Source organism: Egretta garzetta, unplaced genomic scaffold, assembly GCF_000687185.1.
Source record: "Egretta garzetta isolate BGI_Z169 unplaced genomic scaffold, ASM68718v1 scaffold75, whole genome shotgun sequence".
NCBI lineage: Eukaryota > Metazoa > Chordata > Aves > Pelecaniformes > Ardeidae > Egretta > Egretta garzetta.
Genome location: NW_009259589.1, coordinates 305,515 through 333,216, shown reverse-complemented (window position 1 = coordinate 333,216; position 27,702 = coordinate 305,515). Strand labels below are relative to the sequence as shown.

Genomic DNA, 27,702 nt, shown 5'->3' with positions numbered 1-27,702 from the left:
AAAAAAAAGTCCAGAAAGCTGGGAGGATTTTGAACTGAGCGATGACTGGAAGAGATTTGAAGTTAGAAGCAAAGAAACTTTTCTTCTTATGTTCATGGAAGCAGGACTCTGTGTATTTGCAAATAAATCTGGCTTGCCTCAAAGAAATGCTTATCTCCATCAACTTCTGACAGAAACAACCTGCAGCTCTGAATTTGGCTGAATGCGAATAGCTGTCTGGGTGGAAGAAAGGTGACACATGATTATCTTCTCAGCCTTTTTCAAGTTTATAGCTTCTTCCCTTTTGATGTATTAATGCCAGAAATAAACACAGTGTTTTAATAAAGATCCATGATTTGTGAAATGACTTGCAGGGGCAAAGGGGGAATTGACTGTAATATGGGTTATTCACAGTGAATTTGATGTTGAAACTGTGAAACTAACAGTCACATGGAGGACTGGATTGGAAAAGGGAGCTCACATGCTTACTCTGCTTGTAATTTTTTTTTTTGTTTATATGAGGAGATAATGTTCTCAGTTCAGGGAATGAAACGTTATGCTGGTTTTGTGGGCTGCGATAATGGTATCAATTTGGTGCTTGCAGTGCTTTTCAGCCATTCTTAGACAAGTCCTAATATTTCATGTGCAGTGTTTGAATACAGAATATATTGCAGGAAAATGAACAACATTTGAATTTGGCATTAACTACAAAGCAATACTTTATGTTGATAAAAATCTCAACAGATTTTTAAAAGTGGAACCCCACAGAGATACTTCAGGATTAATTGATGGCAGATGAATTAACGTGGTTAAAGTGAATTAAACCCCTTGCTATTTAGAATAATACAGAGACGTCTGAATTTTATTCCCAAAAGAGGAAATACAGTTGTTAAGTCCAGATGGATTTTTATTTTTATTGGAATAAGTTTTGAGACTAGTAATTTTTTTTTTTTTTTTTTTTTTTCCCCCCCTGTTACTACCATAGTGTTGAATCTGGGACAGCACAGACCTGCTTTTAAAAATTGTTTTAAATCCAGTTAAATGAACAGCTTTATTATGTTTATTTTGAAAATTAGCACTTTCTTACTGAATTTGTAAGAATTGGAAAATAAGCATGAGAATGATGTAGAGTATGGAAAAGCCAAGGGCTTGGTCCTTTGTCAAGTTACTGTCAGCTGAAACGTGGTAACTGTCAATGTCTGCAGTTGTAGCCTGCCCAAATGTCAGGTGATGCAGCGAGAGCTTAACCTCTTTTCAGCATGCTAAATCGGATTGGGCTTGGGCTTTTTGCCTTGCACCGAGGCAGCTGCTGCGGTGCTGCAAAGGATGTGTGATCAGTCGATCACATCTGAGGCCTAAGTTACAAAGAGAAACTTAAAGGGATTCAGTCTGTTAATCTAGCTGAAGATGAAAGGCAGTTCTGCTATTGCTGTGTTAGTTTAAAGCTTCTCATTCCATAAAGTTATTGATCCTATCATGGTGGTTTGTTCTTTGCTGCGTTTTACCCATTGACAAGTTGTTTTTAAGTTCTGGGCCCAATTCTGCTCTACTGGTGGTGGAGTAGAATTCAGTAGACTTTCTCCTTCAGTTGGGATTGGCATCAAAATGGATGGCAAACCAGGAGACTTGCTCCCCAAATAAGTGTTGGTTAAGTAAGAATAAAGCTGGGATAAAAAAACCCATCATTGAGTATGGTACCATATTGCAGCTCCACTTGGAACAGAATATCAAATTATTACTGATAAATTTTGCAAACAGGTTCTAGGCTGGGGGAGTGGTGTATGAGGAAAACAAATGACTAATAAAGGGGTCCAGTTCATGGGGTGAGATAAGTGCAAGCAGGCAGTAAGGGCTTCTATGTGGCCAAGTGTCAAGCTGCATGTATGAAAACTAGGAATTGTAAACCATAATTGAAGCAAAGTGTGCCTCATCATCTGAAACAGCAACTTAAAAGTATGGGGCATTAACTGGTGAGCAAGAGTTGTCGTTCCGATCATGGATAAACATTATTGTGGTCCCCAGATGACAAAATACAAGGGTATTAAGTAGAGACGTTGCATTTTCTTGATAGTTGGCACCTGTGCTGCATACTGTGCAAAGGTGAAGGGTATTGATAAATTGAAATGCATTCAGCTGGGGGGTCACCAGTTGTGAGTGAAGATGTGGAAAACGCGGTGAGAACTGCAAGGAGCACAAAATATTTGGCTTAGCAAACAGTGTCAGGCAAGAGCTGATCATAACAGGTGAGTCCCCAAAGTGGGGACAAAATATTGATAATATATTTGATAAGAAAAATTTCTCCAGTGTAGGAGTCAAAAGCATATTGTGATTCAGTTTTGGTAAGGTGACCAAGCTTGTTAGCCATAAAATGAAATTATTTTCAATAAACTGTAGCTACTTCATTGGGTAATGACATTGTGATTTGTTGCCTACTCCTGCGTTCTGCCTTTGCTAGATGCCTGTTGTTTTGTCTGGCTGGTGAAGAAGGTTCCGCTTCCTAGCGGAAGGGAGCATAAGGAGTTCTTTAAGCAAAATAACAAGAAAATATTACAGCAAGAAATGGTGCTAAGAAAAAGGGGAAAATGAACTTGTACTCTTGTGTTACAGATTCAGTGGTTCTTTCCTTTGACTCCGTTGGACATACAATAGGCTCAGGTACAACATTGCCTTCTTCTCTATCTCCCACCTCATGACAAGGCTTCTACTTAATAGGACATGGTAGCCATGTTGGGAGGCAGGTCACCGAGTCAGACTTTTGTGGGAATCAACCACCTAGCCAAAGTGGGTAAATAGGTCCTTTCCTAAGCGTAGTGGAAATATTAGGGGTCTTACTGCGACATGAGGATTAAAATGTGGGACCCCTTCCATTACCCAGCAAGGCAGATGACCTGGACACGTTACATGTGTTAGTGATGTGGTTTGTGCTTCTTTTCTCATGTGAAAGGCATTAAGATGATGTCACCCACCAGCTGAAGAAAAACTGTTCCATGGTACTAGGAGAGTTTCTCAGCTAAACAAACAGTTGAGTTATTTGGGGAAAGACATCAGGAATGCTTCCAGGAAGGAGAAGGCGAAAGACTCGTAGCTAAACAAATAGGTCTGGAACTTTTTTGTTTTGGGTGGAGATTGACCAGTGTTATTGAACCCCAGGGCGAATCCTGCACGATCTAATTTTCTTTGGAACCTGAGCATGACCTTCAATTAAACTGGACCAGAAATCAAAAATTCTTTTGTGTTGGGGGCTCTTCATGAAATCAGTAACCATCCATTTGGCTATGTGTAATATGCGAGCTGTAGCCAAGGCACACCATAGTGAGCGCAATACTTGATGAAATTCCTTTTACAGTGTATGTGTACTGGTACATGAAGTGCAAGGGAAAGGCTAAGAATTACTCTTATAACTTAGAACCCCATAACACTTAAAAGATGAGGGTATCTACTGTCTTACAGAAAAGAAAAAGTAATCCAAGTGAAGGTTTTGTATTTTATCTTGCTTACTAGCCCTTCCTCTTAGGTTGGTAGGGGGAACATGCTGCCTTCCAACATAGCACCTGTCTTCTGCCTGCCCAGTTTGAAAGAGAGCCTGCTGCCTGACACTAACAGCAAAGCCTGAACACGGATTTCTGATTTACTAACCCCTGAGCTAGTGGTAGTAACTTGCTTTGTTTACAACACCCCAAATGCTTTCTGCTCTCCCTGCATCTTCTCTAAAACTTGAATATCTGGAAATGGATCTGTTGCGGGTGCATGGTCTGATGTGGGAGTATCTCTAGAGTGCTGAGTGCAGAGTGAATATGTTGTGTTTCTGGGGGGAAGAGACCCTCTATTAACTCCCTTCTACTAATTAATATCAGTCATAACTGAAGCGTATTATTGCCTGCCTCCTGTATTAGGTGATGGTTTCTTTAGTCTGCAAAAGTAGGGAGGAAGTTGCATAGGTTTGAGATACAAGACCTGTGAGTAAAATTCAGGGAAATATTTTGATTACAGCTGAGGACTTCTGCACCAGCATACCTACACTGGAGTTATGCTGGATTGATGTTGGTACAGCTAAGACCAGAATTTGTCCTGGAGTAAAACTTTTAAATATTAAGTACTATGGATTTTTTTTTTCCTAATACTATTTTGATTTCTAACTGATGTGAAAACAGTTAACCCTGTGGATAGGTTCCAGTGCAGGGTATCTATGGAGTTAATCGTAAATGTTGTGTTATGATACTACCAATAGGGCAGTAAACCTAGTTATGAAAAATAGTTCAACTGCTCTGTGTCTCTTGGAGTTCTGTTAATATGGAGGGTGGGAGCCAAGCTAATGTAAGCCAACGGGCGGACTGGGTCTGTTTTAAAAGCACTGGTCTTTGGTCTGCTTATATATCGCAGCTCAAGCTTGGATTGGTTAGGAGTAAGACAGTAAAATTTGATCTTTTGTAAAGCCTTCCATTGTGACAAGATTGAATTTCTTTATTGAAGCAATGTGAAGAAAGCTCATATATTTGAGAAGGGAGGCTCAGAAATGTCCAAGAGAGCTGTAAGTTTATTGCTTTCATATTTAGTACTTTGCATTCACTGTGCTGCAAACTTTATCTTGCTCTGAACTGATAATGTGTAATAAGATGTCAAGATGTGTGATGTCTCTCCAACTGAGGGATAGCTTTCCTTGTTGAACAGGAAGGAGAGAGAGAAAAACTGTGGCTATTGTGCTTCCGCTGTCCATCCCATCTCACCTTGCTGCAGACCCAGGAAAAGACAGAGCCCAGAAAGAACCCAAAGAAACAATGGCAGCTCCAGGCCCAGCCATTCCTAGTAGGTGATGTTTCAGGTTGGGGTAAGAAGGGACTAAAGTTACATACTTTGAAACATAAAAATACAAAATACCTTTTTCCTTATTAGTCAGAATTAAACAGCTCTGAATAATAATCTCCATATTAAGATTTCATGCTGCTTGAAACTAGTACTCATTGACTTATATTTGCATGTTAAACAGCTTCTTAGAATTGCTCCTTTGTTAATCGTGCCATGTGAAGGGCAATGACTTGTTGCAGCTTCTGTATGTTATTTGAATTGACTGTTTGTCCTTATCTTGGTTTTCCCCTTAACTCTTTGTCCCACACGCAAATCTCAGTTTTCAGGGAAGCTGGAAATCTGTCCTTATGCATCTCATAGGTTAGTCTGGGTAAACTTTCTGAACTGAGTGTTCAGAAGATCATCTGGCTGTGGAGCCTAAGTACTGCTTCGTAGAAGATCGTTAGCCTAGAGGACATGAGAGTCAAATATGCTTGCAGTGAGACTGTACTGTCTGAGGTTCTTGCTGTGGTCTAGCCTTCACAAGCCCAGATGTTTTTGTCTCTTCATGACTGTGCCTTCCCTTGAAAGATAAAGTTTGAGCAGTAAAGATGAATGTTTGATGTGATGTCTAGGCCAGTGTTTCAGCTAAAACCATTTCAGAAAGGAGAGTGTCATGCTCTGAACTTGGGAAACATTAAGCAGGACACAGGGTGTTTGCGGAGACCTAGATTTCATTTGCTTGCCATAGACAGCTAGTAGTCATTTTTTTTTTTTTCCTTCTTCCCTCTCTAGTTGCCTTGTTTTACTTCGTTGCTAGCAAATCAAACATTTGACCTTGAAAGTCAGATTTATACCCCTGCTATTTTTGTTCAAGACTTTTTCTACCTCCTGTGTCTGAGAGCAAGCAAGTTAAATTTTTCTTCTCTAAGCCTCATTAGGATAGGAGTGCATTGCATGTGCAACTTTCCCATCTGCTGTTGTGCTTGCTGGAAATATTGAGGTTCTAAATACCCCATGGCTGTAGGCTTACACTGTTGTTAGAAATGTTCAATTACGGTACTGGCCACAGTCATTCTCACTGCAGGCTTAAAATGCGTGCTGGAAATATTGAGGTTCTAAATACCCCATGGTTGTAGGCTTACACTGTTGTTAGAAATGTTCAGTTACGGTACTGGCCACTGGTTGTATATCAGTCATTCTCACTGCAGGCTTAAAATGCAGTAATTGTAACATCTCAAGCAACCAAGTGTTATCTGGGTCTTGCTGAAGTTGTTTGAATATTTTAACTTTGTTGTTGTTGCTTTTTTTCTTTTCAATTTAATTCTTAACCTTTATCAAAAGTTTGGCTGACTTATGCAAAGAAAATGGAGCTTTTAAAATTTGGTTTCGAGTAGCGTATCTGCTGCAGATCATGTGCTTGTGAAAGCCCACAAGTAGGACCATACTCCTAGATGCTGAATTCACAATGATAGTGGAGTAATCATCTGAGAGTTTAAATCTGTGCTTATTTAGGAGTTTGCTGTTAGTAATTCCTTATGCTAAAATCCTTAACCATCGTGGGAGAAGCTGTGAGAACTATGAAGGAAACTTTCTCTGTTTCTTCAGCTGCTGAAGGTGCTCACATAACTGTTTTGTGAAGGACAAGAAGAACCCTGTGTCTGTTCCCCTAAATAAATCTCCAGGGTGAATTTGGTGACTATTTTCCTGGTTTGGGTGGAGAGTGGTATGGATGGAGGCCTTGAATAGGAATACAGATGAAATCATCAGGTATCAAACTGGTAGAATAGTGACAGATTCCTAGCATGTGACAAAAACGTTGGTGACTTGCAGAAGATCACTTGTTGTTCTTTGGTTTTCTTGATGAGAATCTGGTAATACAAGTGGCTACAATTACAAACTCTGATCTTTCCCAGATTTCTAGTTTAGTGGTAATTAATTTAGACATTATGTTAATTAATAGAATTTGTGAGGCTCTGGTAGATGTTCTTGGTTTGAGGAAAACAATTAAATTAAAATAAATAATATATAATATATAAATAAATGTTTGGAGCTGATGTGGTTCTAGTGTGTTGGGCTTTTTGTTGTTTTGTGTTGATTTTTTCCCCCAAATGCATCCTTGAAAGATAAAGTTTGAGCAGTAAAGATGAATGTTTGATGTGATGTCTAGGCCAGTGTTTCAGCTAAAACCATTTCAGAAAGGAGAGTGTCATGCTCTGAACTTGGGAAACATTAAGCAGGACACAGGGTGTTTGCGGAGACCTAGATTTCATTTGCTTGCCATAGACAGCTAGTAGTCATTTTTTTTTTTTTCCTTCTTCCCTCTCTAGTTGCCTTGTTTTACTTCGTTGCTAGCAAATCAAACATTTGACCTTGAAAGTCAGATTTATACCCCTGCTATTTTTGTTCAAGACTTTTTCTACCTCCTGTGTCTGAGAGCAAGCAAGTTAAATTTTTCTTCTCTAAGCCTCATTAGGATAGGAGTGCATTGCATGTGCAACTTTCCCATCTGCTGTTGTGCTTGCTGGAAATATTGAGGTTCTAAATACCCCATGGCTGTAGGCTTACACTGTTGTTAGAAATGTTCAATTACGGTACTGGCCACAGTCATTCTCACTGCAGGCTTAAAATGCAGTAATTGTAACATCTCAAGCAACCAAGTGTTATCTGGGTCTTGCTGAAGTTGTTTGAATATTTTAACTTTGTTGTTGTTGCTTTTTTTCTTTTCAATTTAATTCTTAACCTTTATCAAAAGTTTGGCTGACTTATGCAAAGAAAATGGAGCTTTTAAAATTTGGTTTCGAGTAGCGTATCTGCTGCAGATCATGTGCTTGTGAAAGCCCACAAGTAGGACCATACTCCTAGATGCTGAATTCACAATGATAGTGGAGTAATCATCTGAGAGTTTAAATCTGTGCTTATTTAGGAGTTTGCTGTTAGTAATTCCTTATGCTAAAATCCTTAACCATCGTGGGAGAAGCTGTGAGAACTATGAAGGAAACTTTCTCTGTTTCTTCAGCTGCTGAAGGTGCTCACATAACTGTTTTGTGAAGGACAAGAAGAACCCTGTGTCTGTTCCCCTAAATAAATCTCCAGGGTGAATTTGGTGACTATTTTCCTGGTTTGGGTGGAGAGTGGTATGGATGGAGGCCTTGAATAGGAATACAGATGAAATCATCAGGTATCAAACTGGTAGAATAGTGACAGATTCCTAGCATGTGACAAAAACGTTGGTGACTTGCAGAAGATCACTTGTTGTTCTTTGGTTTTCTTGATGAGAATCTGGTAATACAAGTGGCTACAATTACAAACTCTGATCTTTCCCAGATTTCTAGTTTAGTGGTAATTAATTTAGACATTATGTTAATTAATAGAATTTGTGAGGCTCTGGTAGATGTTCTTGGTTTGAGGAAAACAATTAAATTAAAATAAATAAATAATATATAATATATAAATAAATTAAATGTTTGGAGCTGATGTGGTTCTAGTGTGTTGGGCTTTTTGTTGTTTTGTGTTGATTTTTTCCCCCAAATGCATTTCTGACTGTCTTAACGCTATGTGGTAGTAATGGGAAAGGAGAAGTGAACCTACTATGTTGCATTTTTCTGCATTCCTGTAAAGTGGAAAATAAATGGGAAAGATTATATTATTTTTTTTCTGCTGGTTTTAGTGGCTTTATTCTGAAAAAATGCTTTCCCTTTTTGATTAATGAAGTTCTACTTCATTCTTTATTTCTTTGAGCTGTAGACTGTGGGAGCTGCTTGAATCTTTGCCAGTGACTGTCATGTATTGGTTGCATAGTCCTTATGTGACTTTGCCAGCATGTTCAGTATCATCATCTGTCTTCTTATTAACGCTCTATTCCTCCAATTGAAAATACAGCTGTGAATGAGTTGAGGTGCAAATGCCAAGAAGTGGCTCAAAGAATACCTCAAAATAAAAGTATTTTAATGGGATTTTTCTCTATCATGTGGCATCTCTCTGCATCAAGTCAGTACATCTTGTAAGTCACTAAAAGCCAATATAGATCACTGTTTTGTTAATATTGTTCTTGACTTTTATTAGGAAATACGATACAATTTCTAAAATAAAGAATATGTCGGAAGATTCAGTAGGGCAGCATTAACTCCATTAGCCAAGTGGATATGTGGTAGTAAATGAAACAACTGTTTATTTAGCAAAGGTTGCAGTCTGGCTTTAAACAGATGACTCCCTGGGAAAAGAAAAGGGGCATTTGCAGTTCACAGGAGGAAATTTTTCATCTTCGTATTGGAGTCTTTCATAAATTCAGCTTAAAGCAGTGAGCTGCTTTTCTACTGTTGGCGGTTGCTATAGTTTAATTAGGAAAAAAAATAGTAATAGTAAAATATAGTAAGGAGTTATATAGTCCATGTTAAGGTAACCAGAGCCTTTTAAAATGCAGTATGCTCAAAGGACCTCTTTTTATTTATGTATTTTATTTTATTTTTTACTATACCTATTTTGGAGGTGAAACAAGCAGGGAAAAGACCTTCCTGATGGATGATCCATACAGCACTATCAGCAAGTCATTGCTTATTTGTTCTTCTGTGCCTGGGGGATGAATAATGTAATTGCAGTGTCTAATGAAGGAGACCCCTCTGGTGTATTGCTTTCTTCAGGCTGTAAAGCTGGGCCAGATGTCTTTGGGGGCCCCAATCAGGAATTACAGGAGGAGAAAAACACCTTGAAGGTGTAGAGCTGGAAATTACTTCCTTTTGCTGCTAAATCTGAAACAGTAAGTAGTATCCTCATGATTTTAGGTGTCACCAGGGCATGCAGGGGTTTGTGACTGGAGGTGGATTTCTCCCTTCCCTGCTTTGAACTCACAGGTTTGTATTTCAGTTGTGCTGATAGTGCTTGGTGTATCCATTTCTATCAAACATGGCTGTTTTCATCAGGTGCAGTATCTGGAAAATGAATATTGAGCTTGGTGCAGCAGGACTGGTGTCTTTAGATCAGTTTGCACAGTCTATGAACGTTTTTAATAGATCATAGAATCATAGAATCATAGAATGTTTTGGGTTGGAAGGGACCACTAGAGGTCATGAATCTGGTAATACAAGTGGCTACAATTACAAACTCTGATCTTTCCCAGATTTCTAGTTTAGTGGTAATTAATTTAGACATTATGTTAATTAATAGAATTTGTGAGGCTCTGGTAGATGTTCTTGGTTTGAGGAAAACAATTAAATTAAAATAAATAAATAATATATAATATATAAATAAATTAAATGTTTGGAGCTGATGTGGTTCTAGTGTGTTGGGCTTTTTGTTGTTTTGTGTTGATTTTTTCCCCCAAATGCATTTCTGACTGTCTTAACGCTATGTGGTAGTAATGGGAAAGGAGAAGTGAACCTACTATGTTGCATTTTTCTGCATTCCTGTAAAGTGGAAAATAAATGGGAAAGATTATATTATTTTTTTTCTGCTGGTTTTAGTGGCTTTATTCTGAAAAAATGCTTTCCCTTTTTGATTAATGAAGTTCTACTTCATTCTTTATTTCTTTGAGCTGTAGACTGTGGGAGCTGCTTGAATCTTTGCCAGTGACTGTCATGTATTGGTTGCATAGTCCTTATGTGACTTTGCCAGCATGTTCAGTATCATCATCTGTCTTCTTATTAACGCTCTATTCCTCCAATTGAAAATACAGCTGTGAATGAGTTGAGGTGCAAATGCCAAGAAGTGGCTCAAAGAATACCTCAAAATAAAAGTATTTTAATGGGATTTTTCTCTATCATGTGGCATCTCTCTGCATCAAGTCAGTACATCTTGTAAGTCACTAAAAGCCAATATAGATCACTGTTTTGTTAATATTGTTCTTGACTTTTATTAGGAAATACGATACAATTTCTAAAATAAAGAATATGTCGGAAGATTCAGTAGGGCAGCATTAACTCCATTAGCCAAGTGGATATGTGGTAGTAAATGAAACAACTGTTTATTTAGCAAAGGTTGCAGTCTGGCTTTAAACAGATGACTCCCTGGGAAAAGAAAAAGGGCATTTGCAGTTCATAGGAGGAAATTTTTCATCTTCGTATTGGAGTCTTTCATAAATTCAGCTTAAAGCAGTGAGCTGCTTTTCTACTGTTGGCGGTTGCTATAGTTTAATTAGGAAAAAAAATAGTAATAGTAAAATATAGTAAGGAGTTATATAGTCCATGTTAAGGTAACCAGAGCCTTTTAAAATGCAGTATGCTCAAAGGACCTCTTTTTATTTATGTATTTTATTTTATTTTTTACTATACCTATTTTGGAGGTGAAACAAGCAGGGAAAAGACCTTCCTGATGGATGATCCATACAGCACTATCAGCAAGTCATTGCTTATTTGTTCTTCTGTGCCTGGGGGATGAATAATGTAATTGCAGTGTCTAATGAAGGAGACCCCTCTGGTGTATTGCTTTCTTCAGGCTGTAAAGCTGGGCCAGATGTCTTTGGGGGCCCCAATCAGGAATTACAGGAGGAGAAAAACACCTTGAAGGTGTAGAGCTGGAAATTACTTCCTTTTGCTGCTAAATCTGAAACAGTAAGTAGTATCCTCATGATTTTAGGTGTCACCAGGGCATGCAGGGGTTTGTGACTGGAGGTGGATTTCTCCCTTCCCTGCTTTGAACTCACAGGTTTGTATTTCAGTTGTGCTGATAGTGCTTGGTGTATCCATTTCTATCAAACATGGCTGTTTTCATCAGGTGCAGTATCTGGAAAATGAATATTGAGCTTGGTGCAGCAGGACTGGTGTCTTTAGATCAGTTTGCACAGTCTATGAACGTTTTTAATAGATGTGAAATTCCAAGTTTTGCTGAAGGAGTAATATTGTTAAGGAAATTCATTTGCTCTCCAGAAAAAAAAGGAAGCTGAATGAGGCCACATTGAAGAATTGTTTTCTTACACGCATGGTGGAAGTGGCAAATGGGCAGACAGTTCTACACAGACGTAGATTGGTGAGGCATGCTTCTAGTACTGAGCTGCACAGGCTAAGCAGTTACCTTTACAGATGTCAGTTCTGCTGCTTCTGTGTATTTTACAGAGCAGGGAAAAGCACGAACGACTGGGCTTTGTCTTACCAGTATGCTCAGGGTTCTCCCTGATGTCACCTGGATAATTTGGAGAAAAAGGTTGTTAAAACTGTGATGGAAAAGAGTAAATGGGGATGAGGAGGAAACTGGAAGATAGACATGCATGCAGTCTATGCAGGACAGTGCTGAGGAGCCCAGGTGGTCTCACCTCTACCTTTTCTGAACTTGGCTTTGCAATTTATTTTTTTTCCCCCCTGTTATTTAAATAGCCTCAGAAAATTATGTTTGCATCAGTAAGTTCTATCACTGAAGAGCTTAAAGTGAAAAAGCCTAAGAAAAGGATGCAACACAAAGTTCTTGTTTGTTCAGTACTTTCACTGTTACTCAGTAATCCCGAGCAGTATTTTTTTAACCCTGGAAGAAAACCTTTCTTTTTTCCTTTTCAGTTGATCCTTTGCATATGACTTTTTTTTCATTAATTCTTTCTTGTCTCTTGAGTTCTAGCAGAATTGCTTTACATCAGCTGAACTTTTATAACCGTCCATATGTGTTTTCTTAGTCCAAGGTGAATGCGAGATGTTTGACCTTTTTCATTGCAGGGTAAGCCGTTTTACCTGGCCTTTGCCGCAGATGTAGAACTTGCATGTGGACAGTGACCGAGGCTGAGCTCAGTTGGAGCCTCAGTTCCGCAGAGACCAAACTGCACTGGACAGGATGAAGTGTATCAGGGTGGTCTGAGCTGTTCTTGATAGGGCTTCTGTCTCTTGAGTGTCATACCGATTTCTTTGGTAAACACAGACATTTTGAATAAAATAGCTAAAATTGAACCTTCTGCCTTCCCTCCTGTACTTGCAATTACCAGTTAAACACAGAGAGAACTACAGCCTCATAGAGCCTATCTTTTTTTAAAAGTTTTAAATTAATTTTCTATTTCTGTGGATAAAGTTATTTGTCCTGTGCTTCTAAGTAGCTAGCTGCTAAAGGAACAGTACTCAAATCATTGGTGAAATCAGTTACGGGTAGTTTGGAAAGATAAAATCAGTGAGCCAAGTTAATTCCTGGATCGTTGATTTCAGATTAGTAGCATAAGGGGAAATTTTTGCCCATTTTGCTTGAATATAGCTATATTGGCTACAGATGCAAAATGCAATTTGAAAACTTGATAGATATTGTACACTGTGCTTTATGGCTTTTTGGGTGGTCTGTATGGAGTTCACAGGCATTAGACAATGCATTTCTCACATGCCGCCTTGTAGCTGGATTGCTGTTGGATACTTGAGAGAAATTTCCATGCTAATGCCAGCATTGAATTTGGCACAGGGTTTGCATCATTTATAGAAATTGCTATGCTTGGCTGTACTTCTGTTCATATAATCTTAATTACATGCTTTATTATGAAATTGTTGTCAGTTATTAGATACTTATTCAATTCCAATCTTCCTAGAAATGTAGAAATGCATTTTATTTCTGACATAAGACAACCTCTTGTTCTTATGGGGCATGATGAAGCTTCATTTCCCATGTTCATTCTATTCTGTGCTTCTGTCCACTACTGTACCACATTGTCAGCTGAGATCTGCAGCTTCCTGGCACCAGTGAACGTGGTCCTTAAATTGCCTCGATCTCCTTTAATACTGTTGCTTTAATCCCTCCTGGGCCTTTTGGTCTCTTACAGGCTGAGAATGTAAAGCCTTGTTCAGAATCTTTCATGATATTCTTATAATGGATGCAAAAATAAGTTCTTTATTACCTTAACTCATTTTTGGATTTAAAAAAAAAATAAATCCTATTCCACACAGCCATATAAATGTCTTGTCTGGAGATTGGTGGGCCATGGCCTGAGCTGGATCAGACCTACCAACCTGGTTAGCTCTGAAAGGTTCTCCAGTGCCGCACCCATTGGTAGCTCTGCATTGGGCTTCAGTGTGGACATCCCCTAATGGGGGGTCATCGTGTTGGCCTCTGCCAACATCAAACCACAGCTGGTCCAAGCTAATTTTTAGTGGAATTGCTGGAGTATTTCTATCTTCTTCTATCTAGCTGTTTTGTTCCATTTTCTCTTAATATTCTAGCACTTCTTTATCCTGCTGTGCAAAATGAAAATGTTTTTGTGTATCAGCTAAGTTGGTGAGTAAGGCTTTAGATTAAGGTGATGGGAGGTGCAAGCAACCTGTAGGTTAGGGTGCAGAGAGGTTACACAAGTGCCAAGGCAGGCTCTTGCAGCCAATATTTTTAAGGGAGGAAAGGGTAGGAGTGGGATTGCCCCTTTCTCTAGCAGTGAGCTGTGTGATCAGCTCAGTCCATCTCCTGTAATCATCACACCCTGACCATACTGTATTTTAGATTCAGTTGTACTTGTCTTTGATATAGTGGGTGTGTGCTTTATTTTGTTTTAAAATAAATACATGACTCCAGACTATGATTGCCTTTTCCTGCAGCTGGGCTATGTGCCTTTGGCTTTCTTCAGGTTATTTGAGGTTTTATCTGTCTTTTGTGAATGCAGACCACTTGCAGCCCCCGTGTGGGCTGCACTGTTGTGTGTCACGATGACTTTTGGCCCCTGTATTCATAGCGATACAGCTAAATGACATTGGAAGCCTGTAACAAGACTCTGATTTTTGCTAAAAAGGAAGCTAACTTTGAATGTGTAATTTAGAGGCTCCTACTGTCTGTCTTGGGGGAGCAGCATGGGAGAGAGAATAATTTGCAAGCCAACAGCAATGCTGTGACTTCAGGCGTCCCAGTGAGTGTCACCCAGTGGCCCCGCAGTGAGGGCAGCATTCCTCTGCCTGCAGTAGTTTGCACGTTTCACCAGCCAGCGAGAGGGAGGCGCATAGATGCTTCTGGTTTGATATTACGGCCTAAAAGGATGATTTACACCCTGCTGAAAATTGAGAAGACACCTGTGCTTCTAGCTTGAAACCAGAAATGATATTTTGTTTTGTTATACTTCATACATTTTTTTGAAAGTGCCTGTTGCGAGATAGCTGGCATACATATAATTGTGCAAGATTACATCATACCTCTGTTAGTGATCGTCAGTGAACATCAAAAGTAACCGCGTTAATCCTAGGGAAGGTGAAACGCATGTGACAAATAGTAGGTAAATCTTGCGACATTTTAACATTGCAGTGGAGGTATGTCATCTGCGGCACTTAGCGTTTACTATGTGTGTGGTTTCTGGTGCACTGGTTGCAAAGCTCATAAAGTGCTGAGTTGGTAGAAAGCCCAGGATGTTGTTGTAGTTATGAGGTGATGTATCTCTTAGTGCATTTCCTCTTCTTGTATTTCCTGTTGGGAAGAAGGGAATGTTAGCTTGAATGGGATAAGACTGATGACAGGTTGGTCAGTGGCTGTAGATGTTAAAAAAACCCCAAACAACCAACAAAAAACCCCCCAAAATAACCCAAAAAACAAAACCCTGTTGCTGTTTGCTCAGTATGGATGTTATTTTTGGAAGGAGGAAGGGTTAATAAAAATTGAAGGCATTTTTTTTTTCCTGGAATGAATACCTTCCTATGCACAATCCTACATGCGGAGGAGGGAAGGTTGGGCAGGAAATAATTTCCTGTAGGAGGAATAAACTGGGCGAATGTTTATGAGGAGAGCAGCACATGGGGGAGAGACAACTCTCAGTATGTGGAAGGTGGCGGAGAGATGCACAGGTGCATTTCTAACATCAAGTACAATGGGGACGGTGGGTGGCACGCGGGTGCTGGCAGAGAACGCATAGTTTGTGCCAATACTGAGTGCACGCATGTTCTGCAACTTCTGTTACCTAAGTTACGTCAAACATAATTCTTCCCTTGGCTCGGGAATTAAATCTTAATGGGATTGAAATCAGTGGCACAGTTTACGCTGACCTATCTGGTGCAATCATTTTGTCTTAGGTAGGTACATGTTTAGGCTTTCCTGTTCTGCCGGTAAGTGATAGCAAGAAAAGCTCGTCATCTTGTTAGGTAAACTACTGCAGCAGAAATTCTGGTGGTGTTTCATCAGGAAAGCAGACTTCTCCTCCATTTCGACTGAGCTCTTTCTAAAAGGCTATGAGATTTTTTTTTTTCTTCTTGTTTCTTTTAATATGTCCTGATCATTAAATTCTGGGGGGATTATCTTTTACTTTTCTGTTTGTATTGCCTTTTTTATGGCAGAGACACCCAGTGGTCCTCAATGTGAGGAGGCCCTTGAGCTTAACCCAACACAAGGAGGACACTACACCTTTTAGTTCTTCTGTATCTTGTGAATTCTAATAGTTTTATTTTTTGTATCAAGTATTTGGTTTACCAGATCACAATGTATTCAAAGATGCTGAATGCAAAGCTTACTTTATATGGGAGTTACAGATATTCTGAGTGATAACTTGGTTTCTGTAGCTGTTCCCTGTTTGTGGCATAAACTGTGACTTTGCAGTTTCCTATCAAATGGCATCACCTGAATTTGAAACATTTTTGCCACTGTGAGTGACTTTTTCTTGAAGAAGGGCTGCTTGATTATGAAGTTGTGGGTTGGAATAGAAAAGGAATCATGAAAAATTTCAAAGCTCTAACACATCAGGACCTAGGAGAAGTGTTCATCATACAAATTCCTGGCGAAATGATTTCTACTGCAAGCAGGAAAGCTTTGTATATCACTGCTGTGCATTGTTTCAGTAGTGTTTTGGTTTTATGACTACAGATATCTTGGTTAATTCTAGTGATTTCTAAATTAATGATTACTCACATGTTCTCTTGCTTTAGTGTTTTCCTGGACATGCAGAAATGTTAATTTGGGAATACCTTGAAGTAACAATAATCTGTGATAACAGCTGCTAGCAACTGAAAATTATGATACAACTATTTTCAGTTAGAAATAATTATTGCTCTTCCATAATTTTTTTGTTTTGGTGCCTTTTGTAGAGGAGACACTTGCAGTTTTTATGATATTGTGTCCCTTGCTTTTGTTTTCCAGAATATGACAAACTGGGCTTTCTCCTGAACCTGGACTCAAAATTGTAAGTAGAACAGTAGGACTCTTCTTTGTTTCTGTAGTTACAGATTTCTGTTGTAAGCAACTTGCATCACCTAGGCAGTTGGCTCACTGGACTATAGGCTTCTAACTGGGACACCCAAGTCCTGCAGCAACCTGGCAATTATGACTTCTTTCCTTAAACTGGGCTTTGCTGGCCAGCTTGGATTGTGGTTCACTGTCATTAATTCCCTAACGGCTGATCGAGGAGCTATCAATGTCCACCTGAAGCCATGACTGTGAGTCTGCTCTAGATACCCTACTGTTAATCTTCCAAATGAGGAAAAATAGATTAAACATTTGAAAGTAGGAGGAATGTCAATCTGCAATTTACTGGGATGCCTAGAAGTTTGTATTTCCTTTCCACTTGATTCTTTCAAAATGGATTCTACTATTTTTGTTTGTAAACTGGAGTGGAAAGAACCTCAACACAAGGCAGTGAGCGTTTGCTGTCAGAAGAACAGCAAAGTGTTGAAGGATGATACTTGTCATGCTTTTTGCCGTAAATCAATCAAATTGAGACTGAACTTCTTAACACTAGGGGTCACTAGCAACTCTGTTTCTAAGGTCCACAGCCTCCTAGAAATTTTGGTACTGGGAGCAAAAACATTACTGAAAACCTTGTGCCTCAACTACTCGAAAAGGCACAGAAGCAATCCAGCGGCTTTGAATGACTTGAGGATGCATCCCCTGTACAGTGTATCATGTTAATATAAAAACCGTCCTTAATGTTTAGGAAGTTTCATTTTACGTATAGGGTGTAACATTGAAGTTTTGAGTTTAGTCTTACTGAGCAGCTTGGGAGCTTTGATAATGAAATAAAAGTCTCGTAAGTGTGTTGGGAACCGCTGTTTGCAGGAAATGAGAAAGTCTCTAGGCAGGAGCTTCTTTTACAGAAGAAGCTGGGTCCATAAACTCAACTATAGTAACTTATCTGGCAAAAAGGTGCAGTGCAAGAAGACGTATGAGAAAGAAGGAATACTGATTTTTGTCCCCTACCCCCAAAGGCTCTGTATCTCATCCAGTGTGCAGGAAGGATGGCATTTACTGCATGAATAGCTGGTGAAGGTTTCTTTCTGGTCTCATTTAATGTAGAGTTCTATGTGTTTTTTCTTGCATGCTGTCTGGAACCTGTGCTCGTTGCACAGTTACCAATTTTCTTTATTGAATTTTCTGTATTGGGACATCTTTGTGATTTAGAGACAATCGCGTATGTACTCGTACAACACTGTGGGATGAGATGATACATTATCTTCAATTTATACATGTAGAAGTCAAAGCAAAGAGATTAGTCCAAAATTATGAAGTGGGTAAGTAACGTTTGAATGAATGTCTTGGTGTTGGTAAGAGAAAAATGTTTTTTAAATTTTTAAGTAGTCTGATTTTTGGTTTTTCCCAGACTACTTTGCATATTTTATAATGTCCAATTTATTGAACAGGCCCATTGACCATCCACTTTTGGCATAGCAGCTTTGGATACCAGCCTGTACTATGTCCAAACCACTGCGTCTTGCTCTTCCTATTCCTCCTTCTGTGTTCTGTCCTTTGTTGCTTTTAGCAGGTCCCATTGAGTATTCCTTCCCCTCAAGCCTCTGTTACATCCTTTTTTTTTTTTTTTTTTTTTTTTTTTTTTTTTTTTTTTTTTTCTCTTCTTTGCTGATGATCTGCTTTGATAACACCTTTCTGAGACGTGGCCTACTCCTTCTTATATTTTAGTATGAAGTCAAAAGAAGTTTTTACCTGCTGGAGGGCTTCAAAACCCAAAAATTTTTTATTAAAACCTTCCTGTGATAAAAACTCTCCATTATTTAAGATTAAAGAAAGATTTTGTTGACTACTTAAAAAAAAGGTATTTATATAGCACCTTAAATGTGCATATTTGCTTTCCAAAGCCACAAAGTTAGTTTCTGGAAAGGCTTGTAGTAAAACCAGCATGATTAAAATAAATACTGTGAGGCTAAGGAGCAAAGAAAGCAAATACTATGCAAAGGTGAAATAACTTCTTTGTTTGTTTTTGGTTTTGGTTTTTTTTTGTTGTTGTTTTGGTTTGTTTGTTTGTTTCTTCTATGGAAGTAAAGCTGGCCCTGCTTTGAGAATGGACTTGATGATCTGCAGCGTTCCCTTCCAGTCTGAATTATTCCATGATTTTTTATTTTCCACAGTAGCAAGAGAGCCAGAAAAAAAGCTGAAAATAACATAAAACAAACTAAATAAATTTTGAAAGAAAAATGGGTGACAGCCTAGAGGAATTTGCTGCTGTTCCACAAGTTCACCATGTGTGGTCAGAGTACCAAATTAGTTTTCTAAGTACACAATGAAATTCAACACTTTCTGCAACTCAGTCAAGATGGTACCATCATAGAAGTATTTTCTGGTGAAAAATAATTTGCTTAGAGTTGAAAGGGATAATATGTTCTGCACTGATTACTTTATTAATTATAATTTAATTATGTCTCTTCTTGTGATATAATCACTCTGGTGGAATTTTGCCACAGATCACAACTTTATAGGGTTCACTTAATTGACAGCATGTGAGAGTTTGGTGCGACGATTAGTTTTCTCTCTTTTTTTCCCTTAATCTTTCATTTTTTCAAAATATCTTCCTGGCTGTGTTGTTGTCATTTTAAACTAATGACCTGGAGGACTAACATTTTCTACAAAGGAAGTTCTGCATGAAAAATTAAGTGCTCTGACTCATATTATAAATGACATTATACAGAGGAAAGTGTTTGACGTGAATAAATAGTAATGTGTCCATTTGCCTTTGCATCTTTAATTTTTTCATGTATTACTACTTCAGTGTCCTCTACCCTGTAGATGTCCAGGGCATGTTATTCAGGTATAATACATTCTGTTGTGGTTATGGCAATGTAATGATTCTGTTCACTGGTTCCCTTTGAGTTCATGGAAATGGTAATGAAACCAGATTTGTTCACTTCGGAAAGAAAATCTATCAGAAGTACTTGAGAAGTGTTTACTGTGGGAACTGTATGTGTCAGATGCATGCCTTGCTATAGCGTTAGGAGGCTGGTATGGCCAGGAATCTCACCTGGAAGGGGATGGCCAGTTTTAAAGATACTGTACAGATGCTTCATGGATATGGCTGGTTCTGACCAGACGTCTTATTGCTCTGAGCTTGGTGGAAAGGAGAAGATACGTCCTTTCTGCTGCCTGTGCTTAGGCTAGCCCTTCTTTGGAAAGTCTTTTAGCTTTTAAAGAGCAGGTTGATATCCAGGTAGAGATTGTTAACAAAATACAGTATGAATGTAAAGCCAAGAACATCTGTAAGCAGCATAGTTCGTGAATTAGTTGTTTTCGTAGCTAAAATAAGACCTAAGACTCCTGAGGACCAGATTAGTGGAAAAAAAAAAATGTGTGCAAGAGGAGTTTATCTTTTAGTTATGTTTGTACCAACCATAACATCAGTACCAAAATTAGAATATCGAAACAAAACATGCCCAAAGTACAGAAACAGGCCAGTTGCATCAGTTTCTCCCAGGTAAAGAGGATTCCCAAGCAGCAGAGCTACATACTGGTTTAAAACCTTTAAGAATAAAATCCAACATTTACTGGTTGTGTAGATAAGAGTACTTATACAAAAATTACATACTGCTTACAGGTCTTAATTCTTGGAGGGGCCAATAGTTCCTGAACAACTTAAGGCCATCAATCACATTAGTGACTCAGCCAGTGGATTACTGGGTGCCACCAAATGCCAAGATTTGCAGTTGCTTTCTAACATCTGTGCTTGGCAAAGGGTTGCATGCTTTTATTATTATTAAATATTTATATTGTAGTAGTTCTTTGAGGCTGGCCACGTCCTAGAAACAAGTCTCATTCACTACAAATTCTGAATCATTCCTTGAGCAGAATATTATGTTTGCATTGAATTAAATGAGATTTCTGCAGGAGGATCAGCCTATGATCATGTAGTTAATTATAGATGGTATCTTAATGCATTTTTAGTGGGCTCAGCTGAAGGTTGCATGGTTGTTCTTTATTCTGTCACTTACACCGTGAATGCTTGGTTTAGTCACCTTAACGATTAATTTGAGTATGCCTTGGCATGTTACAAGTGTAGATTCACTTGTCTTGCACATGTGAAAAGTTCCTTTTTTATAATAAACCATGTGATTTGGGGGCTCTTCCCTTGCATTGGTCGCCCTCATGCTTCTATACCAGCTTTCCTTACTTTGCCAGCTTGCCCTTTGCTCAGTGAGAAGGAAGTTAGGGACTGCTACTTCTGTCCTCATTTCAGACTCATCCTTCAAAAGCTATTTTCAAAGGTACTTTAGCAATTAGGTTGGTGGTTTGATGCTTCTAAACAGCAGCCAGAAAAAAGCCCCCCGTGGGTGACAAGTGGATCTTTTCACCTGCTGCCACAGTCAGCTCAAAACCTTGGATGTTAAAATCCCAGCTGATGAATGATGGAGGAAGCGTCCCAGGGTTTGACTTTGACCGGGGAAGAACCACTCCCTTATAAGGTTTTGCAAATGTTAGATGATGTGCTTGACCTTACTGGAATAATTCTTCATTTAAACAAAAAGATAGTGGGTATTACAACGTGTTAACTTGAGAGTAAATTTTTTTCAAGGTACAAACAGGCAAAAAAAATTGCTACCTCTCTCAGTTTGAAAAATGGTTATGAGATCAGTATGATTGACTACAATATCGTAATACTAACATTGATAATCTACTGTATTTACACACTGTATTTATACAATATATGGCATATATTTTATATTGTGTACTTTGGGAATTTTTAGACAGTACTTAATTAAAAGGAAGAATATTTTTTCCAGTGGGCTCTATGCTTTGGCAGGCATTTCGTGATACTGTGTATTTACATGTTGTTTCCAACATTATAGAGTAGATTTGGGAGGTGCAACAAAGATTTCTTTTTTTTTTGAATATTCGTGATAATTTCAAACTTCGCTGTAAAAAGACAAAGAAATTGAGTCTTTTTGGGGGGGAAAAAAGCCAGAAATAACAACCTTCACCCTGCAAATTCAAACGAAACTTGATCTAGACTTTGAAAAGACTGTAAAAATGGAGGGAGTTTGGGCTAGGGAAACACACAGATTGGGTTACTTCTGTTTGTTGAAATTTCTTTACTTCAGAGCTTTAATAATGAAGAACTGAAACAGAGCCCCTTCCCCTCATTTTGTTTCTAGGGTGGGAGGTTGCTTTGAAACCATTTGTGTCTATGTGTGGTACTTTGCCATTAAGCACTGTAAAAATAAGCAATAAACGTGTTGGAATGCTGGACTTTCCCTGTGCCTGCTGCTGTGGGATTTCTTTGTGCCCTGTTTCCCTTCCCATTTGTCTTTAAAAGAAGAGGTGAGAAGTCCCAATGATCTCCTGTCCTGTCCTAGGCAGGAGTAGGAGTTGTCTCATGGGCTTAATGGAGGGATTCTGACCAGCACGAGCAAGAGTGTCCTGATGCTTTTTCTGAAAGATTATTTCAAGGCTTAGCATTCTTTACGACATTGGTGTTTTCCTGGCAGTTGATTATTTATTTCTCTTTAATTTCAGATTTTTTTCTTTGACTTTTAATTCATGTCCTTCTACCTAATCTCTTCCAATCTGTAGTAATGCTTTGAGCATTTCAAATATTTAAGAAAATGAACCCTAGTTATTCACAGCGATTGACTTACTGGCCTGTTTGTTGTTCATCTGTCAAACCTCCCACATTTGGGTGGGATGTAACTGCCATCCTTGGTTTTTTGTTTTGCTCTTCATAGCCCATTTCAGTGGGGGTTTTTTGTTTTGTTTTGGGGTTTTTTTTTATTTTAAAATTTTTTTAATTTTTTTTTTTTCAATTTTGATCCTTTGGAATTCTCGTAAGGATTTCTCACATGAGTCTTCATTATCTAACTTCGGGATTCCTGTGGTAGGCACAACCTTAGTCGATGAAGAAGATAAAGACTGTAGAACTCAGAATTACTGCCTACTTAGAACTGATTCGTTACTTGATTTGTTAAGTGCAAACTAAGCCAAAAACTTACGTTTGGTGGTTTTAAAAGGGCCAGTTTCCTGGAGCTGGAAGTAATTATAAACCAAACCATGTGGGAAAAGAATGTAAAGCAAAAAATATGAATGGCTGGGCATTGTTTAGAGCAGTTTTGTACCATTTGCCCCAACAAGTTTGGTTTTGTAAGAAAGAAACGTTCATGGAAAAACAGTTCTACTGAGACTATAAAGGGAAAACAGTGATAATGCATGTATAGAAAAGGTAGAAGTGTGCAGTAAATACACGGAGTTTTGTTCTGTTTGGATGAGGAGAAAAAAAAACTGCTTTCCTTAATACCAACAACAAAAATTCAAGCAGCAAATACCTAAGTTTATGCGCTTTAGAATTGGTATGTCTGGATAACATTCTTGAAAGAATTTCTAAAGAAGTAGCTTTTTGGACTGCTAGAGATCATTAATAAACCTTCAAACACTAGGGGTTTTCCATATTCTTGGCAGAAAGTTGATGTACAAATATTTTAAAAGCAAAAAGGAATGACTCATAAGCTTTTCAACCCGGTTTTGATTCTGAGCACAGTAACATGATGGCCAATATGAGTTTCCGCAAAAAAAAAATAAAAAAAAAAATTGTAATACCAGTAGTTCCAATTAGTGTGCATATTGAATAGGAAACACTTTTTATTATATGGGCTTGTTCTTCAAGTCAATGTCCATGAAGGTGCCTGTTATGTGTGAGATTTTATTTCTTTCTTGATACGGTCCTCTTGGGACTGGGTTTGCACATTTTGTGTTCTTTTAACCAGCCAGACCAGTTGTATAAAAACTGGGAAGTCTATAAAGAAAAGGCTCAGCTCTTTTTTCCCCTCCGTATCTGTAAGGGGAAACACTTACTTTGCTTGTAGTTCTTCACCACAGTAGCACTAACATAATTAAATGTGTGTATGTTTGTTTTCCTGGGGAGGGTATGGTTACAACTAGTTAGCTTTACAAGTTTCTATTAACTGTTGTTTGAGGAAAAATTTTTACAGTTGTTGCATTCACAGAAGGCTAAATTTACTTTAGCAGCAAAAACCAATTCAGGGATTATCTATAAGCTCATAAATGACATGGGGCTCTCCTGTTGCTTTATCCTCTTGAGAGAAGAGCATATAAAAAGCCTTCTTCCTTTAGAAAACTGTTCTATAACTCAGAGATAAATTAGTTTCATTTTGGCCAGCTTCTGCACTGGTAAGCTTGTTAAGTTTCTAGTTACTGAATATCCTTCTACAAAGACCTTCTTGCTCTGAATAACTTAGGGAAATTGAATAGATCGGGCTAAGCATTGATCATTCCCAAAACTTCAGTTAAAGAGGTTAGAAATACTGCGTTAAGACCACTAAAGGAATTAATCTCATTCTAATTCTAATTGACTCTACAGTTTACTGCAAGGACTAGACGGTCTGTGGGATCATGGGTTTTGGTACAGATTTATGTTAAAACACTGGCGTTCATTGTATTCTTGATACTGGTCATAATGAAAAAAGTACCAGCACACATCTTGGAAACAGGTGATTTGTTGCTGCCTGTCCTGAATCGAAGCAGTTGTGAGCTTATCGTGAAACCGATGCAAGAGTTGCCTCTGGTGGAAATCCCAAAGGCATGTATGTGATCACCAAGCATCAGCTCTTCTGCACCTGCCTAGTTTGACATAGATCATTTCTTGCAGGCCAGCACTCTTCCGCCTCCAAAGAGAAATCTACTTTCCATTTGTTTCCCCTTGGAAATGTTTTAGGGAATCCTCATCTGACGGTTGAATGGAAATCAAGTGTATTCCAGCAAGGGAGCATGATACTGTTTATCAAGCCTGCCTCTGAAGCATGTCACTTACTCTGAAGAACACTCTTGCTATGGTATCTAGACACAGCTTAGTTGTCAGCTCCTAATTTATATTTTTCTGTAGCTGGCTGTCGGGAGGTTTTGTAAATGGGGTGTATGGGAAGAGACAGCTTACTTTACTCAGCCTGCCTCTAAATTTGTCTTCTGCACTGCTGTAATGTGACCAGAGACGTCAAAGCTTTGCTGTCTGTACGTGCTAAGAATGCCATACATAAATTTTAAGAATATGTAGTAGGTCATGAAGGCAGGGAAGGGTTTGGTGGAACAAACACATACGGACTTCTTGCATGCTGGGGAAGGACAGTAAAACCAAGACATACTTTTAACAGCTGTGATTATAATCTTATTAGGTAAGAAAACAGTATTTCATTTATGCTGAAAGAAAGCAGGAAGCCTTATTACTGTGCTTGAGAAGAATTGCCTAGCGGAAGGGAGGGTGACCTGCCAGGTAGTGAAATGCTGTGAAACCACGATCCTTACCTTTCTACAGAGATGAGAGGCTAGGGGAACTCGAGGTGAGAGAGACTGAAGAAACCCTGTTAAATATAATCGAGAGATATATTTTATTTCACTTGTTCTGTTTCCAGTCTTATGACTGGAAACCTGACAGTAAGTCTTGCTTAGTAAAAATCTCTCTATTTTACTGTTTGAAGTTGTTCTAGGACTGAAGGACAAGGTAAGTTTTGATGGGGTTGATAAATTTAGAATACGCTTTTTCCTTGAGGAAGCATGACGTTGCTGCTAGTGTACTTGACAAATCTGCCCTGGAGAAGGACTCTAAAGGACCCCCAACCTGACAAGGGCTGGTGGGAGAGCTTGTGTTGTGCAATGCCCATTGCAATGAACAAACCATGATGAAGACTACTTTGCAGCAGGAAGGTTGCTTACAGCTGTGTCCGATGTGCCACATCGGGGAAGGATTCATGTAGCAGTTGTGCTGTAAGATGTTTTTGAGGTTATGGATGTTTGAATTCAATTGTGAGGCTCAGATGAGATATTCTGTAGTTGCTGTTGAGAAAACCAAACAACTAAATTAACTTTTATGAAATACTTTGTACTTTTACATTACACAGAAGCCCAACTTTCTCAACTCCCAACAGAAATGAAAAGAGGCAGAAATGCTACTCCTGACGCTAGCTGCAGCTCTTGTCCTGTGCTCAGCAGCGAGAATCAGGACCACAAAGGGAGGGACAGAAAACTGACAGAGCATGTATGTGTCGTTTCTTCCTTGTCTGCCATGCAATCTGTTCCAGCTCGTTAAAGAAGGATAAACTGAAAAGCCAACAAACAATATGGTTTTGATTTGCATATTGAATGTGTTTGGATACTTCTGTTTGATTTCAGACCTTTTAATTCCTACTTAGAAATATCTTCCCCCTGGCTCTTTAAAAGGGTTAATCTTGAAGACCTGAAAAATGTAAGCAGTGTCATACAGCTGCAAAATGTTGAGTGTCTTCCTCCTGCTCCTTTTCATCCTCTTTTAGTGACCCTTTTTTACATCACTGAAGGCAGAAACCCCCAAAGGTGGTTGTGTCATTTGGCTGTTTGAGTCAGGCACTCTGATCTGTACAAGATTCAAAGCTGTATTTTATTATCGTGCAACTCAGGCTGAGGTGATTTTGTGAAGCGTTGCTATTTTGATGAATTAATAAGGAGGAGAGGATAAGATTTTCCTGTTGAAAAGTGTAAACCTATTTCAACGCTTAGCCTTGGAGCTCTCCTTTAGCCTGTACACCAGACATCTTGCAAAACCACTTCTCTCTCTTTTGGAGAGCCACGAATAACCTCCTCCTGATGTAGGACTGATGTTCAATGAGGTTGGGGTGATGGAAGATGAAGGAAGGTCTGATTAATTGGGCTGTTCACAGTTCTTTGAGACAAACTTTATTCCATCCTCTGACTCATCATGGTTACATATGGCAGTTTGGATGTTGGTTGGATGGCTTTTTCAGGCAAGCAGCTGCTCTTTGAAGTGAAAAAAAAAAAAGAAGTTATCTTAGCAGAACAGCATTCACTAGAACAATGTATGGAGTAAACAGGAGAGTTTTTTGATCTGGGTTGCTCTGCAGCTGTTCTTACTGTTAAGAGTTCTGGCTATTCTTAATTACTTACCCTAAAGCAGCTTGGGTTTTTGTGAGTTTCATGAGGGCACATTTAGTCACAGTATCTGCAAGGGTTCCCCCAGGTCAGGGTTGTGGTCTGTATTTACAGCAAGGTTTCTGGAGGAAACATTTTCCTCCCATTATGTAGCCTTCCTCTTCTAAGAGTTCAGTGTGGTATTTGTTAAATTAATTGATGTCTGTTTGAATTCATGGCATCTGTCTCTAATACGGGCCAGTGAAGACAGCTTTTTTTGTTTTGTACTACTATAGAGAGAAGAGTGAGGAAAATTCAGAGCCTGATGACTATATACAGCATTTTGTAAAACTACTGTGAAACCACATTCCCCAATTGCAAGGTCACCTCTACCTACCATCTAAAGCAATGTATTCACTGACCACTGTTTTTTTCTCTCTATTTCAGTCCAGGCCAAGAAAAAAAAAATTAAAGCCCTTGCCATATCCAGAGTCATCTTGTTCTTTGGTTAACAGGAGTTAAGTTGTTACTTCTTCCCAGGCCATCCAGATCTTCCAAAGAAAAGTCTAAAGGGCAACCTTTATCACCTTTACCCCTGCAAAGTTACTGAAGAAACTGAAAAGGGAGGTTGTTGTGAACTGTTCTTGTTTAAAGATTTGCCATCAGGTAGCTGAGAGAGATTTTTCCAAGTAGGATTTATTCCCTTAAGGTTTGGTCTCTGCCAGTTGCCTGTGCAATAGATCTGCTACCGCAACAGAAAGGGCTGAACTTCCTAGTGGGAAAATAAAAACAGCCAGACCAAAGATTCACCTGCCCCAGTGTCTTGTCTCAAAGTGTTCCCTCGAGTTGTTTAGGGAAGGAGAAAAATACACCAGTGTGAAGTGATCCTTGCTCCACTGTCTCTCTCCAGCTTCCAAGGAGAGGAAGCTTTGGTATTCCTGAACTGGAGATGCTGTTACACCTCTTCATAACTTTTGA

The 27,702-nt window shown here is 38.8% G+C and overlaps 1 protein-coding gene across 6 annotated transcripts in view; it reads left to right on the top strand.

Annotated features, from left to right (window-relative positions):
* ST3GAL3 (ST3 beta-galactoside alpha-2,3-sialyltransferase 3) overlaps positions 1 to 27,702 on the top strand; it is a 201,089-nt gene that overhangs the window by 47,619 nt on the left and 125,768 nt on the right. For 5 of the 6 annotated variants that reach the window (XM_035893542.1, XM_035893541.1, XM_035893540.1 and 2 more), the window contains 3 exons: positions 2,587 to 2,634; positions 4,648 to 4,782; positions 16,744 to 16,786. In XM_035893542.1, the coding sequence (XP_035749435.1) occupies positions 2,587 to 2,634; positions 4,648 to 4,782; positions 16,744 to 16,786 (226 nt within the window). The remainder of the gene's footprint in view (positions 1 to 2,586; positions 2,635 to 4,647; positions 4,783 to 16,743; positions 16,787 to 27,702) is intronic. The other variant, XM_035893543.1, reaches the window with a different exon arrangement.